The 15,698-nt window shown below is 47.8% G+C and overlaps 1 protein-coding gene across 3 annotated transcripts in view; it reads right to left on the bottom strand.

Annotated features, from left to right (window-relative positions):
- Window positions 1-15,698, bottom strand: part of STX6 (syntaxin 6) — a 140,471-nt gene that overhangs the window by 94,616 nt on the left and 30,157 nt on the right. For all 3 annotated transcript variants that reach the window (XM_063939794.1, XM_063939795.1, XM_063939796.1), the window contains exon 6: window positions 7,262-7,368. In XM_063939794.1, coding sequence (XP_063795864.1) covers window positions 7,262-7,368 — 107 coding nt within the window. The remainder of the gene's footprint in view (window positions 1-7,261; window positions 7,369-15,698) is intronic.

The following is a 15,698-nucleotide window of genomic DNA, read 5'->3' as shown; positions in this document are numbered from 1 at the left end:
CCCAAACGTTAACTTTTTGCATTGCGCCCAGCACTTTGGGTCGAGTTTATCCATGTTATGTGGCTAAACCCGGTCTGATTGGGTGCAACTGAATTGCGCCCTGTGATATCCCGTCACTTTAGACGGGAGATCGGGCGCGCAAAACAATTGAATTCCCACCATTGAGAGATAAAGTAGAGAGAGATCAAGTACCAAACCAATCAGCTCCTGTCATGTTACAGACTGTATTTGAAAAATGACAGCTAGGTGCTGATAGGTTGATACTTTGTCTCACTCAGAGCATGCAGAAAATGAGGTAATAATAAGAATTTACTTACCGATAATTCTATTTCTCGGAGTCCGTAGTGGATGCTGGGGTTCCTGAAAGGACCATGGGGAATAGCGGCTCCGCAGGAGACAGGGCACAAAAGTAAAGCTTTCCGATCAGGTGGTGTGCACTGGCTCCTCCCCCTATGACCCTCCTCCAAGCCAGTTAGGTACTGTGCCCGGACGAGCGTACACAATAAGGGAGGAATTTTGAATCCCGGGTAAGACTCATACCAGCCACACCAATCACACCGTACAACTTGTGATCAAAACCAGTTAACAGTATGATAACAGAGGAGCCTCTGAAAGATGGCTTCTTAACAATAACCCGAATTAGTTAACAATAACTATGCACAATTATTGCAGATAATCCGCACTTGGGATGGGCGCCCAGCATCCACTACGGACTCCGAGAAATAGAATTATCGGTAAGTAAATTCTTATTTTCTCTATCGTCCTAGTGGATGCTGGGGTTCCTGAAAGGACCATGGGGATTATACCAAAGCTCCCAAACGGGCGGGAGAGTGCGGATGACTCTGCAGCACCGAATGAGAGAACTCCAGGTCCTCCTTAGCCAGAGTATCAAATTTGTAAAATTTTACAAACGTGTTCTCCCCTGACCACGTAGCTGCTCGGCAAAGTTGTAATGCCGAGACCCCTCGGGCAGCCGCCCAAGATGAGCCCACCTTCCTTGTGGAGTGGGCCTTTACAGATTTAGGCTGTGGCAGGCCTGCCACAGAATGTGCAAGTTGGATTGTGCTACAGATCCAACGAGCAATCGTCTGCTTAGACGCAGGAGCACCCATCTTGTTGGGTGCATACAATATAAACAACGAGTCAGATTTTCTGACTCCAGCTGTCCTTGCAATATATATTTTTAATGCTCTGACAACGTCCAGTAACTTGGAGTCCTCCAAGTCACTTGTAGCCGCAGGCACTACAATAGGCTGGTTCAGATGAAATGCTGACACCACCTTAGGGAGAAAATGCGGACGAGTCCGCAGTTCTGCCCTGTCCGAATGGAAAATCAGATATGGGCTTTTGTAAGATAAAGCTGCCAGTTCTGACACTCTCCTGGCCGAAGCCAGGGCTAGTAACATGGTCACTTTCCATGTGAGATATTTTAAATCCACCTTTTTTAGTGGTTCAAACCAATGAGATTTTAGAAATTCCAAAACCACATTGAGATCCCACGGTGCCACTGGAGGCACCACAGGAGGCTGTATATGCAGCACTCCCTTAACAAAAGTCTGGACTTCAGGAACTGAAGCCAATTCTTTTTGAAAGAAAATCGACAGGGCCGAAATTTGAACCTTAATAGATCCCAATTTGAGACCCATAGACAATCCTGATTGCAGGAAATGTAGGAATCGACCCAGTTGAAATTCCTCCGTCGGAGCACTCCGATCCTCGCACCACGCAACATATCTTCGCCAAATGCGGTGATAGTGTTGCACGGTTACTTCCTTCCTTGCTTTAATCAAAGTAGGAATGACTTCTTCCGGCATGCCTTTTTCCTTTAGGATCCGGCGTTCAACCGCCATGCCGTCAAACGCAGCCGCGGTAAGTCTTGAAACAGACAGGGACCCTGCTGAAGCAAGTCCCTCCTTAGAGGTAGAGGCCACGGATCTTCCGTGATCATCTCTTGAAGTTCCGGGTACCAAGTCCTTCTTGGCCAATCCGGAACCACTAGTATCGTTCTTACGCCTCTTTGCCGTATAATTCTCAATACTTTTGGTATGAGAGGCAGAGGAGGAAACACATACACCGACTGGTACACCCAAGGCGTTACCAGCGCGTCCACAGCTATTGCCTGCGGATCTCTTGACCTGGCGCAATACCTGTCCAGTTTTTTGTTGAGGCGAGACGCCATCATGTCCACCATTGGTCTTTCCCAACGGGTTACCAGCATGTGGAAGACTTCCGGATGAAGTCCCCACTCTCCCGGGTGAAGGTCGTGTCTGCTGAGGAAGTCTGCTTCCCAGTTGTCCACTCCCGGGATGAACACTGCTGACAGTGCTATCACATGATTCTCTGCCCAGCGAAGAATCCTTGCAGCTTCTGCCATTGCACTCCTGCTTCTTGTGCCGCCCTGTCTGTTCACATGGGCGACTGCCGTGATGTTGTCCGACTGGATCAACACCGGTTTTCCTTGAAGCAGAGGTTCTGCCTGGCTTAGAGCATTGTAGATTGCTCTTAGTTCCAGAATGTTTATGTGAAGAGACGTTTCCAGGCTCGTCCACACTCCCTGGAAGTTTCTTCCTTGTGTGACTGCTCCCCAGCCTCTCAGGCTGGCGTCCGTGGTCACCAGGATCCAATCCTGTATGCCGAATCTGCGGCCCTCCAATAGATGAGCACTCTGCAACCACCACAGAAGAGATACCCTTGTCCTTGGAGACAGGGTTATCCGCTGGTGCATCTGAAGATGCGACCCTGACCATTTGTCTAACAGATCCCTCTGGAAAATTCGTGCATGGAATCTGCCGAATGGAATTGCTTCGTAAGAAGCCACCATTTTTCCCAGGACTCTTGTGCATTGATGTACAGACACCTTTCCTGGTTTTAGGAGGTTCCTGACAAGCTCGGACAACTCCTTGGCTTTTTCCTCCGGGAGAAAAACCTTTTTCTGAACCGTGTCCAGAATCATCCCTAGGAACAGCAGACGAGTTGTCGGCATTAACTGGGATTTTGGAATATTCAGAATCCAGCCGTGCTGTTTTAGCACTTCTTGAGACAGTGCTAATCCCCTCTCTAGCTGTTCTCTGGACCTTGCCCTTATTAGGAGATCGTCCAAGTATGGGATAATTAATACGCCTTTTCTTCGAAGAAGAATCATCATCTCGGCCATTACCTTTGTAAAGACCCGAGGTGCCGTGGACAATCCGAACGGCAGCGTCTGAAACTGATAGTGACAGTTTTGTACAACGAACCTGAGGTACCCCTGGTGTGAGGGGTAAATTGGAACGTGGAGGTACGCATCCTTGATGTCCAAGGACACCATAAAGTCCCCTTCTTCCAGGTTCGCTATCACTGCTCTGAGTGACTCCATTTTGAACTTGAACTTCTTTATGTACAGGTTCAAGGACTTCAGATTTAGAATAGGTCTTACCGAGCCGTCCGGCTTCGGTACCACAAATAGAGTGGAATAATACCCCTTTCCCTGTTGTAGAAGAGGTACCTTGACTATCACCTGCTGAGAGTACAGCTTGTGAATGGCTTCCAAAACCGTCTCCCTTTCGGAGGGGGACGTTGGTAAAGCAGACTTCAGGAAACGGCGAGGCGGATCTGTCTCTAGTTCCAACCTGTACCCCTGAGATATTATCTGCAGGATCCAGGGATCTACCTGCGAGTGAGCCCACTGCGCGCTGAAATGCTTGAGACGACCGCCCACCGCCCCCGAGTCCGCTTGAGAAGCCCCAGCGTCATGCTGAGGCTTTTGTAGAAGCGGGGGAGGGCTTCTGTTCCTGGGAAGGAGCTGCCTGTTGGTGTCTCTTCCCCCTTCCTCTGCCTCGTGGCAGATATGAATATCCCTTTGCTCTCTTGTTTTTAAAGGAACGAAAGGACTGCGGTTGAAAAGTCGGTGTCTTTTTCTGTTGGGGAGTAGCTTGAGGTAAAAAGGTGGATCTCCCGGCTGTAGCCGTGGCCACCAAATCTGATAGACCGACTCCAAATAACTCCTCCCCTTTATACGGCAAAACTTCCATATGCCGTTTTGAGTCCGCATCGCCTGACCACTGTCGCGTCCATAAACTTCTTCTGGCCGAAATGGACATAGCACTTACCCGTGATGCCAGTGTGCAGATATCCCTCTGTGCATCACGCATATAAAGAAATGCATCCTTTATTTGCTCTAAAGACAGTAAAACATTGTCCCTATCCAGGGTATCAATATTTTCAATCAGGGACTCTGACCAAACTACTCCAGCACTGCACATCCAGGCTGACGCTATAGCTGGTCGTAGTATAACACCTGTATGTGTGTATATACTTTTTTGGATAATTTCCATCCTCCTATCTGTTGGATCTTTAAGTGCGGCCGTCTCAGGAGAGGGTAACGCCACTTGTTTAGATAAGCGTGTGAGCGCCTTATCCACCCTAGGAGGTGTTTCCCAGCGCGCCCTAACCTCTGACGGGAAAGGGTATAAAGCTAATAACTTCTTTGAAATTAGCATCTTTTTATCGGGGGCAACCCACGCTTCATCACATACATCATTTAGTTCTTCTGATTCAGGAAAAACTATAGGTAGTTTTTTCACACCCCACATAATACCCTGTTTAGTGGTACCAGTAGTATCAGCTAAATGTAATGCCTCCTTCATTGCCAAAATCATATAACGTGTGGCCCTACTGGAAAATACGGTTGATTCGTCACCGTCGCCACTGGAATCAGTGCCTGTGTCTGGGTCTGTGTCGACCGACTGAGGCAAAGGGCGTTTTACAGCCCCTGACGGTGTTTGAGGCGCCTGGACAGGCACTAACTGATTGTCCGGCCGTCTCATGTCGACAAACGACTGCTTTAGCGTGTTGACACTATCCCGTAATTCCATAAATAAAGGCATCCATTCTGGTGTCGACCCCCTAGGAGGTGACATCCCCATATTTGGCAATTGCTCCGCCTCCACACCAATATCGTCCTCATACATGTCGACACACACGTACCGACACACAGCAGACACACAGGGAATGCTCTTAACGAAGACAGGACCCCACTAGCCCTTTGGGGAGACAGAGGGAGAGTTTGCCAGCACACACCAAAAGCGCTATATATGACAGGGATAGCCTTATAATAAGTGCTCCCTGTATAGCTGCTTTTATAATATAATTTTTGCCACTATTTTGCCCCCCCTCTCTTGTTTTACCCTGTTTCTGTAGTGCAGTGCAGGGGAGAGACCTGGGAGCCGTCCTGACCAGCGGAGCTGTGTAAGGAAAATGGCGCTGTGTGCTGAGGAGATAGGCCCCGCCCCTTTTCCGGCGGGCTCGTCTCCCGCTCTTTAGTGTATTCTGGCAGGGGTTAAATATCTCCATATAGCCCCGGAGGCTATATGTGAGGTATTTTTTAGCCAAATAGGTTTTCATTTGCCTCCCAGGGCGCTCCCCTCCCAGCGCCCTGCACCCTCAGTGACTGCCGTGTGAAGTGTGCTGAGAGGAAAATGGCGCACAGCTGCAGTGCTGTGCGCTACCTTTAGAAGACTGAGGAGTCTTCTGCCGCCGATTCTGGACCTCTTCATGTTTCAGCATCTGCAAGGGGGCCGGCGGCGAGGCTCCGGTGACCATCCAGGCTGTACCTGTGATCGTCCCTCTGGAGCTGATGTCCAGTAGCCAAGAAGCCAATCCATCCTGCACGCAGGTGAGTTCACTTCTTCTCCCCTAAGTCCCTCGTTGCAGTGATCCTGTTGCCAGCAGGACTCACTGTAAAATAAAAAACCTAAGCTAAACTTTCTCTAAGCAGCTCTTTAGGAGAGCCACCTAGATTGCACCCTTCTCGGCCGGGCACAAAAATCTAACTGGCTTGGAGGAGGGTCATAGGGGGAGGAGCCAGTGCACACCACCTGATCGGAAAGCTTTACTTTTGTGCCCTGTCTCCTGCGGAGCCGCTATTCCCCATGGTCCTTTCAGGAACCCCAGCATCCACTAGGACGATAGAGAAACATAAATACAGATATGACTATAAAAGGTAGGGAGGCTCCTGCGTGTGATGTGAGAAAGAGCATACACTCTAGTGCAGGCTTTCCCAACCTCAGTCCTCAAGGCACACTAACAGTGCAGGTTTTAGTGATATCCAGGCTTCAGCACAGATGGTTAAATCAAAATAACTGAGGTACTAATTATGTCACCTGTGTTCAAGCCTGGTTATCACTAAAACCTGAACTGTTAGTGTGCCTTGAGGACCGAGGTTGGGAATGCCTGCTCTAGTGGGTCGGAGTAGAGACAGGAGGCGCGACAGGAACTCCATTGTGGCTGTGCAATAAAAATGTTCATTTGAGGGAGAGAATATTTGATATGTAAATATAGTTTAAAGAGCAGTTCCAGTTTTAGTAGAACTGTCTTAAATTTAGGCAAATAGTAAAGAAGGGGGTCCCATTACCACAAAGTGCTCGCACCTCAACTCTCACAGCCTGAGGACCATTGTCCATCCATTGCTCGAAAACTGAGCTTTATGGCAGGCGTTCCACAGAACCTACTGGCTTTGTAATATACAGTACTTCTTTAGCTTGCAGTAACCACAAGCACAACTGTGAGCTTTACATTTGTCTACTTATGGTAATAGGGAATATAGTGGAAGACCCCCTAACTCCGTCCATAGCCGGAACATATAACATTAATAAGACAACTTTTTGCATTCTGTATATTTTCCAATATAATGGGTCATTTATACCTTACCACACACAAAGGCTGCATATATTGACCAATTCCTGACATGTGGAAGTTACAAAAAGACAAATAATACGCTTGGCCTGTGTCAGACAAAATTAAAACTGCCCACACCACAGCGGCCACTGACCAGTGTCAGCATCTAATAGTATTTTATAGTATGATTAGGTCAAATGCAACTGCACAGCGCAATCAAACGAGTCTAATTATCTGTGAAAGGTGGCCTGTGGGACCTGCGATATGTAAGCCTGCCGGAGGACAGTAATAGCGGGTCATGCTGGGAAGCCCTGTACACAGATCAGGCTTGTCTGATGCCAATTGATGTAGCCACACCAGAAATGCAGCTCTAGCCTCATGGGCAGGGATCATTTTATTTTACTTTTAAGCCCATAGCTAAACCATCTCTAAAAACAGCATGCTATATTTTAAAAGGAGAATGGTGTTCCTGAGGTCTAACTGGGGAGACCTGGGGGAGGGTGATGATGGGGGTTATATCATAGCGTTGCACCAACTGCAGTTAGGTTCCTGTGTATTCCCCATCACTGATCCGTTCCTGGCCCCCACCGCTCACACGGGCACTCACACTGCTTGTTCATCCAGCTCATTGCCAATACGCTGTGACATATTCTTTAGCACTCCAATGCTGCCGGATACAAGCTCTAACTCCTCATCTTGTTGCTCCAGAATCATCTGATAAAGAAAGAGGGGTGAAAAATTTAGAGGCACAAACTGGAACCAGAGGTAAAACATAAAATAGGATTTTAAATACCTACCGATAAATCCTTTTCTCGTAGTCCGTAAGGGATATTGGGGACAGATTAGTACGATGGGGTATAGACGGGTCTAAAGGAGCCAGTGCACTTCAAAAATTTCTTCAACTGGGTGTGCTGGCTCCTCCCCTCCATGCCCCCTCCCAGAGGCAGTTATAGGTAAAACAGTGCCCGAAGGAGAAAGGACATATATGAGAAAAGGAACATAACAATAAGTGTGGTGAGATTTACACAACGGCACACCATAACATAACCGGGCCTGCAACAGCTGGCAACAGAAACAGCAACAGCTGAACAGGTAACACATAACAGAGAACCTGCAGAAAGTCACCGCACAGAGGGGGTCATTCTGACCCAATCGCACGCTGCGGTTTATCACAGCAGTGCGATCGGGTCAGTACTGCGCATGCGCCGGCGCCGCAGTGCGCCGGTGCATGCCAGACGGCCGAAGGCCGTCGTTGCCTAGCGATCGCCTCTGCCTGATTGATTTAGCACAGCTACGATCAACTCGGAATGACCCCCAAAGGCGGACACCCTATATCCCTTTTGGGCTACGAGAAAAAGATTTACCGGTAGGTATTTAAAATCCTATTTTCTCTAGCATCCATAAGGGATATTGGGGACAGATTAGTACGATGGGGATGTTCCAAAGCTTCCAGAACGTGCGGAGACTGCTGCAGCACCGCCTGCCCAAACTGGGTATCAAATTTGTAGAATTTCACAAAAAGAGTGTTCTTCCCCGATCAGGTAGCCGCTCGGCATAGTTGCAAGGCCGAGACTCCACAAGCAGCCGCCCAGGAAGAGCCCACTGACCTTGTAGAGTGGGCCTTCAGAGACTGAGGAACAGGTAAGGCTGCCAACACATAGGCCTGTTGGATAGTAAGTCTAATCCAGCGAGCAATGGTCTGCTTTGAAGCAGGACAACCCTTTTTTTGCCCATCATAAAGCCCATCAGGAATCCATCTTCCTGACCCGAGCTGTGCACCTGACATAGATCTTCAAAGCACGCACAACATCCAAAGACTCCGGAGGAGCCGAAGCGTCAGAACAGGACGGAACTACAATAGGCTGATTCAGGTGGAATGCGGCGACAACATTCGGCAGGACTGCTGTCTAGTCCGGAGCGCCGCTCTGTCCTCGTAAAAGACCAAGTAGGGACTTTTACATGATAGGGCTCGCAATTCTGAGACGCATCTAGCAGAAGCCAGGGCCAATAACATTACTGTCTTCCATGTGAGGTACTTGTCTTCTACCGTCATCAGAGGCTCAAACCAGGAGGACTGTAGAAATGTCAACACTACATCCAAAGCCCAGGGTACCGTAGGCGGCACAAAGGGAGGTTGTATGTGGAGTACCCCTTGTAAGGAGGTCTAAGCTTCTGGCAACACAGCCAATTTCTTCTGAAAGAAAATTGAGAGAGCTGAAATCTGAACTTTAACGGAACCCAGACGTAAGCCCTTATCCACACCAGCCTGCAGGAAATGGAGGAAACGTCCCAAGTGAAACTCTGCAGGCGGATACGTGCGTTCATCACACCAAGAGACATATCTCCTCCAGATATGAGGATAGTGTTTTGACGTCACAGGTTTTGCACCATAGTGGTAATGACTTTTTTTGGAAAGCCCTTTGTGAGCTAGGATGTTCCACTCAACTTCTATGCCGTCAAACGAAGCCGTCATAAGTCCGGTTAGTCGAACAGCCCTTGCTGAAGATCTTTTCTTAGCGGCAGAGGCCAAGGGTCTTCTATGGACATGTTCAGAAAAGTTGCGTACCACGCTCTTCGGGGGCAATCCGGCGCAATCAGGATTGCTTGTACTCTGTGATGTCTGATTCGCTGGAGCACCTTTGGGATCAACGGAATCGGAGGAAACAGGCAGACCAGCTGGTAAGGCCAAAGCGATGCCAGAGCATCCATTGCACATGCCTGAGGGTCTCTGGTTCGTGAACAGTAGCAACGAAGCTTCTTGTTGAGGAGAGACGCCATCATGTCGATCTGCGGGTATCCCCACCTGTCGACAATGTGTTGAAACACCTGAGGATGTAATCCCCACTCCCTCAGGTGGAGGTCGTGGCGACTCAGGAAGGCCGCTTCCCAGTTGTCCACTCCTGGAATGAAAATCGCGGACAGCGCTCTTGCATTTCTTTCCATCCAGAGAAGTATTTTTGACACTTCTCGCATGCAGGCCCTGCTTTTTGTCCCTCTCTGTCGATTGATGCATGACACTGCCGTGGCGTTGTCCGACTGAACCTAGATCGCCTGATCCCTGAGTAAAGGGGAGGCCTGAATCAGAGCGATAGCCCGAAGTTCCAGAATGTTGATCAGAAGTAGGGCCTCTTGGTCAGACCACCTGCCTTGGAACTGAGCCCCCTGGGTGACAGCTCCCCATCCTCTCATCCGTCATGAGGAGGATCCAATTCTGAATCTCGAAACGTCGACCTTCCAGCAGGTTGGAAGACTAACCACCACAGGAGTGAAATCCTGGCCTGGGGTGACAGTTGAATCATCCGGTAAGTCTGAAAATGTGAAACGGACCACTTGTTCAGGATGTCCAATTGGAACAGTCTGGAATGGAACCTTACGAACTGTATCGCCTCGTACGAGGCTACCATTTTTCCCAACAATTTTATGCAAAGATGAATGGAAACTCGAGCAGGTCGGAGAACCATGCGAACCATCTCTTGAAGTGTTCCCACCTTGTCCTCTGGGAGGAACACTCTCTGAGCTACAGTATCCAGTATCATACCCAGAAACAGTAGCCTTTGGGATGGTTCCAGTTGAGACTTCTATAGATTGTGGATCCACCCGTGGTGAGACAGATGTTGGATAGTGCGATCTATATGGAGTAAGTAGAAGCTCCCTGGAACTTGCTTTTATCAGGAGATCGTCCAGGTAAGGGACAATGTTGACCCCCTGGAGTCTGAGCTGAAACATAATTTCCGCCATCCCCTTCGTGAACACCCTCAGAGCTGTAGAAAAGCCGAAGGGCAACGCCTGAAACTGGTAGTGATTGTTCAGTAGGGCGAACCGCAGGTAGGCCTGATGAGAAGGCCAAATTGGGATATGTAGGTAGGCGTCCTTGATATCCAGGGACACAAGGAATTCCCGTTGTTCCAGGCCCACGATCACCGCTCTCAAAGATTCCATCTTGAATTTGAAAACCTTTAGGTAAGGATTCAAGGACTTCAGATTCAAAATGGGTCTTACAGACCCATCTGGTTTTGATACTACGAACAGACTGGAGTAGTAACCTTGTTCCAGGGGTACTGGAACAATGACCTGGGACTGGACCAACTTGTCGATGGCCAGTAGTAGCGCAAAACGCATATCTTCCAAAACTGGCAAGCCTGATTTGAAAAATCGGTGGGGAGGAGCACAGTCGAACTCCAGCTTGTAACCCTGAGAGATAAGGTCCCTTACCCAGGCATCTTGGCAGGAACCGTCCCAGACGTGGCTGTAGTGACGTAACCAAGCTCCCACCACGAGATCCCCTCGGGGTGGGTGGGCACAGTCATGCTGAAGTCTTTGTGGAAGCTGAACTGGTGCTCTGTTCCTGAAAGCCAGCAACGGCGGGTTTCTTAGGCTTACCTCTGGAGCCTCTAGCTGCATTGGAGGCACCCTGGGCCCTAGATCGAAATATGGAGGACCGAAAGGACTGAGTAGACGGTCCCAGGTAGATACGCCTAGCAGGCAGAGACCCGGAAGGAAAAAAACGTGGATTTCCCAGCAGTAGCTTGGAGATCCATGTGTCCAATTCAGCTCCGAAGAGCCATTCACCTGTGAAGGGAAGAGATTCCACATTACGTTTGGAGTCAGCTTCTGACATCCACTGACGCAACCATATGGCTCTGCGTGCAGACACAGCCATAGTAGTGATTCTAGCATTTATTTTGCCACTCTCTTTAAGGGAGTCACAAAGGACTCTTGCCGTGTCCTGAATGTGTTTTAGGAAAGTTACAGTAGTAACCAAGGTCATATCACCCGAAAGACCCTCTTGAATCTGAGTAGCCCCTGTATGAATGGCATGTGTCATTCAGCAACCAGCAATGACCGGTCTTTGAACTACACCTGCAACAGTGTAGATAGATTTCAGAGTGGTCTCAATTTTCCTATCCCCCCGAGTCCTTTACCGTAAAAGAGCCCGGAGCAGGGAGCACCGCCTTTTTAGAAAGGCGAGAGACTGAGACGTCTTCTGCTGGAGATTCTTCCCAGAATTTCCTGCCTTCAGGGGCAAATGGGAAGGTATTTAAAAACCTTTTGGACACCTGATATTTTTTATCTGGATTTTTCCAGGCTAATTTAAATAAATCATCCAATTCCTTGGAATCAGGAAAAGTGACTGTCAGTTTGCCTTGTGGGAGGAAAAATGACTGCTGATTAGTAGCGTCCTCCAGGGGGAGCTTTAACACATCCCGTATGGCCAATATGAGGGGTTCAATACCCTGTGTAGGGGTGGAATCAGCACTTATGGGATCCCCATCATCCCCATCCAACAGGACATCATCATCAGAATCTGATAAAAAAAATTGCAGGTAAAGCACGTTTTTGGGCAACTGTAGTAGACAGCAGGGGATGGGAAGCATCAGCCATGGCAGTCAGGCTAGCCACTGCTTGTTGCAGTTCTTGTGTTTTATTGACATTGGCAGTGAGCGGAGATGACATATCCGACATCATAGTTTTTATAGCCCCCAGCCAGGAAGGCTCTGGACTCACACCCATGTTATCAGCATTTTGTGATGACTGACTACACTGCTCACAGGATATGGAGCCAGATGAAACAGGGGAGAATCTGGCATTACATGACTTCAGTTTCACCGTAATGAAATACAGAAACAATACACATACAACACACATGGAATACAATACAAGCCTGCCCTATTGCATGTGAGAGGAGACACAGAAGAAAGGACACCAGCGCACCCAACGCAGTACAGCCCCAGTGAGACTGTCAGCGTTTTATGTAGTAATATATAACGGTTATACTGCTGTACAGAAAATTCCCCAGAGGAATGTAAACTGTGCACTAATAGCGGCTCTACCCCCGGTACCAGTGATCCTGTGACCGTTTGGAGCAGTTGTATGAGGCTGCTGCTGCTTATGCAGAGGAAGGCGCCATAATGCTGCTGAGTCTGCACTGATGTAGCTTCCCCCCCCGCTATGGCGCTGGAGCTACTAATAAGTTTTATACTGGCTATGTCTCTACAGGCTGTGTAGCCTCAAATAAATGCTTGGTACAACACACCTCCTGCCAGTCTCACGCAGAGGCACCCGCATGTCCCCCCCACCCCCCCAGGAGGGACCCGTACGCCTCACCCACGCTTCTGCCACACAATAAACCGGTTTGTACTCACCACGATGATCACCTTCAGGCTCTGTCAGGGATGTGCGGCAAGCTGCGGCTGCGACAGCTAAGGCGTAGTGCCCCGCTGAACAAACAGCCCCTCAGGACGGTGGTCCTGCAGCGGAGAAGCGGCTCAGCACCTCATGAGGTCGGTGATAGGGGGGGCCTAACTCGCACGGCGCAGGTATGCTGTTGCCCAAACAGCATACCAAAATAAATAAAAGTTTAAATGAAATTGAAGGAAAACTCTGGAGCTTGCAGAGTGTACATCCTCTCCTGAGGGCACTTTTTTTCTAAACTGCCGGTGGCAGGGGGCATAGAGGGGTGGAGCCAGCACACCCAGTTGAGGAAATTTAAAGTGCATTGGCTCCTTTGGACCCGTACTAATCTGTCCCCAATATCCCTTATGGATGCTAGAGAAAATATGAAAACTACTTAGCAGTTTCACAATTTGCTGTATTGCTATGTATCATACAGTGTAAGGGGGAATTCAATTATTTTATTGGGCACCACTAAGTAATGGACGCCTGACAAAGCTTTGTAATTGTTCTGCAGATCAAGCACAAGTATTGCTGGCACCCATTATTTCTGCTCATGCCCTCCTGATGTGGTCAGCAGAAATGCACAAAAAGTTGAGCTTTTAGGTGGCCAAACCGATAGTTTAGACAGGCGATAGCCACTTTAAATTAAAATCTCCACTCCTGCCAACTGATCACCTATTCAGACAAGCCTATCAAATTCCAGACCCACCCACATAACCTTCAATGCTTCCCTATCCAATTACATCCTCTCTGTACAGTCCACATAACATCACATATCTTGTCTTTCTCTACTTTCACACACTCCTGACACTTGGCCAACATTGCTGGGTGATCATATCATACAACCCATTAAGAACCTAGCAGTCTGGTGGACCATTATGCAATAGGTAGCATCTATCCTTGTGTATCAATGCCTATTTCCCTATAGATTGTAAGCTTGCGAGCAGGGCCTTCCTACCTCTATGTCTGTCTGTTTTTACCCAGTTTTGTTCTATTACTGTTCTAATTGTAAAGCGCAATGGAATATGCTGCGCTATATAAGAAACTATTAATAAATAATAAATAAAATTACTTCCTCCCACACGCTCCTCCAAGATTTTGTCTGAGCTGCTCCCTATCTCTGGAATTCTCTACCTCTCTCTACAAAACTTTAAATGGGCTCTCAAGACCCACTTCATCACACCCAATCATCTGTCATCCTAATCCTCTGTTCCCCATCTGTGTCACCCCTGTCTGCCGTTCCCCTTTAGAATGTAAGTTCTCACGAGCAGGGCCCTCATGTGATTTTCTTTTCCTTACGTATACTGGGGGTAATTCAAAGTTGATTGCAGCAGCAAATTTGTTAGCAGTTGTGCAAAACCATGTGCACTGCAGCGGGGGGGGGGGGGGGGGGGGGGGCGGCAGATATAACATCACAATATAGACTAATACTGTATTCACTGTGCTTGCATCTTGCAAATCATTGTTTTTAATAAAAAAAAACGACATGTATAGTAATTGCTGCCGTTTTCAGAAGAACTTGATCAGTAGGTGGCAGTGTGTTGTTTAGTAACAGCTAAATAGAGTCTCACTCATTAGGAGCTATACATTTACAATGTAAATGCACACAAATAGGTATCCCCAACAATAACACTAATATAACAAAAAATGCAGCCAAGCACTACATGTCCAATATTCAGAGACATAGGAGGTAATTCTGAGTTGATCGCAGCAGGAACTTTTTTTAGCAGTTGGGCAAAACCATGTACAGTGAAGGGGAGGCAGATATAACATGTGCAGAGAGAGTTAGATTTGGGTGGGTTATTTTCTTTCTGTGCAGGGTAAATACTGGCTGCTTTATTTTTACACTGCAAATTAGATTGCAGATTGAACACACCCCACCCAAATCTAACTCTCTCTGCACATTTTATATTTGCCCTCCCTGCAGTGCATATGGTTTTGCCAAACTGCTAACAAAGTTCCTGCTGCTATCAACTCAGAATTACCCCCATACTCCCTACAATAACCTAACTAGCAGTTTCTGCCACCCTGCTGCTAATTTGAGTGTTATGTGCCCTGATACAGAAATGTTTATACATCATGTACTTGTCCTACATTGTCTTGTACTGTAAGTCACTGTTTTCTTATTTTACTCAATTATTTATGTCCTTTGTTAGGCGCTGCAGAACCCTTTTGGAGCCATATAAAATATAATATTAATAATAATAATAATAAACTGGGTGCAGCACTCGCACACATCGGCAAAACATTTGAATATCTACATCGGGCGCCCATTACTTACAGGCATGCAAAAAAACAATTGAATTCCCTCTAAGAGTGCATGGCCACAGGCAGCCACAGGATAGTGAATAACAAATTAGTGTGCGACGTCTGAAAATATGATTGTACTGCACTAGCACAATCGTGAAGGTTATATCACACTGAAAATTACATTTATACAGGAAAGTACAGAGAGAGAGAGAGAGAAAGAACACCTTGTTAATAAGGGGGAAACCTCTAGAGGGCAATTGATGGAAGTGAGGTGTCGGCATTCTGACCACTTTGCTGGCACCCTGCGACCACCAAAACTGCAGATTTTTCCTAGAACACCAATGATTTTGGGTTACTGTAATTAGCGGTGATGTGTGCAGCCACACACTACCGCTAACTGGATTGCCCACTAAGATTTCCGGCCAGATTCAGCTGGCATAACACACAGCAGATTGCAGAGCAATGGATATCTGCAGAGACCAGAAATCCCACAGAGGGTTCAGCTATTCATTTATGTGGCATTATGGGATCTGCATTAGGTTTATGTGACTATTGAAGAGATTCTCCATCCAGAGCTGCATATTCAGACCACAGGAGAGGCTTATTGTGTTATTTACAGG

The sequence above is a fragment of the Pseudophryne corroboree genome, chromosome 9 (genome assembly GCF_028390025.1).
Source record: "Pseudophryne corroboree isolate aPseCor3 chromosome 9, aPseCor3.hap2, whole genome shotgun sequence".
NCBI classification, from domain to species: Eukaryota; Metazoa; Chordata; class Amphibia; order Anura; family Myobatrachidae; genus Pseudophryne; species Pseudophryne corroboree.
This window is presented reverse-complemented; position numbering and strand designations above follow the sequence as displayed.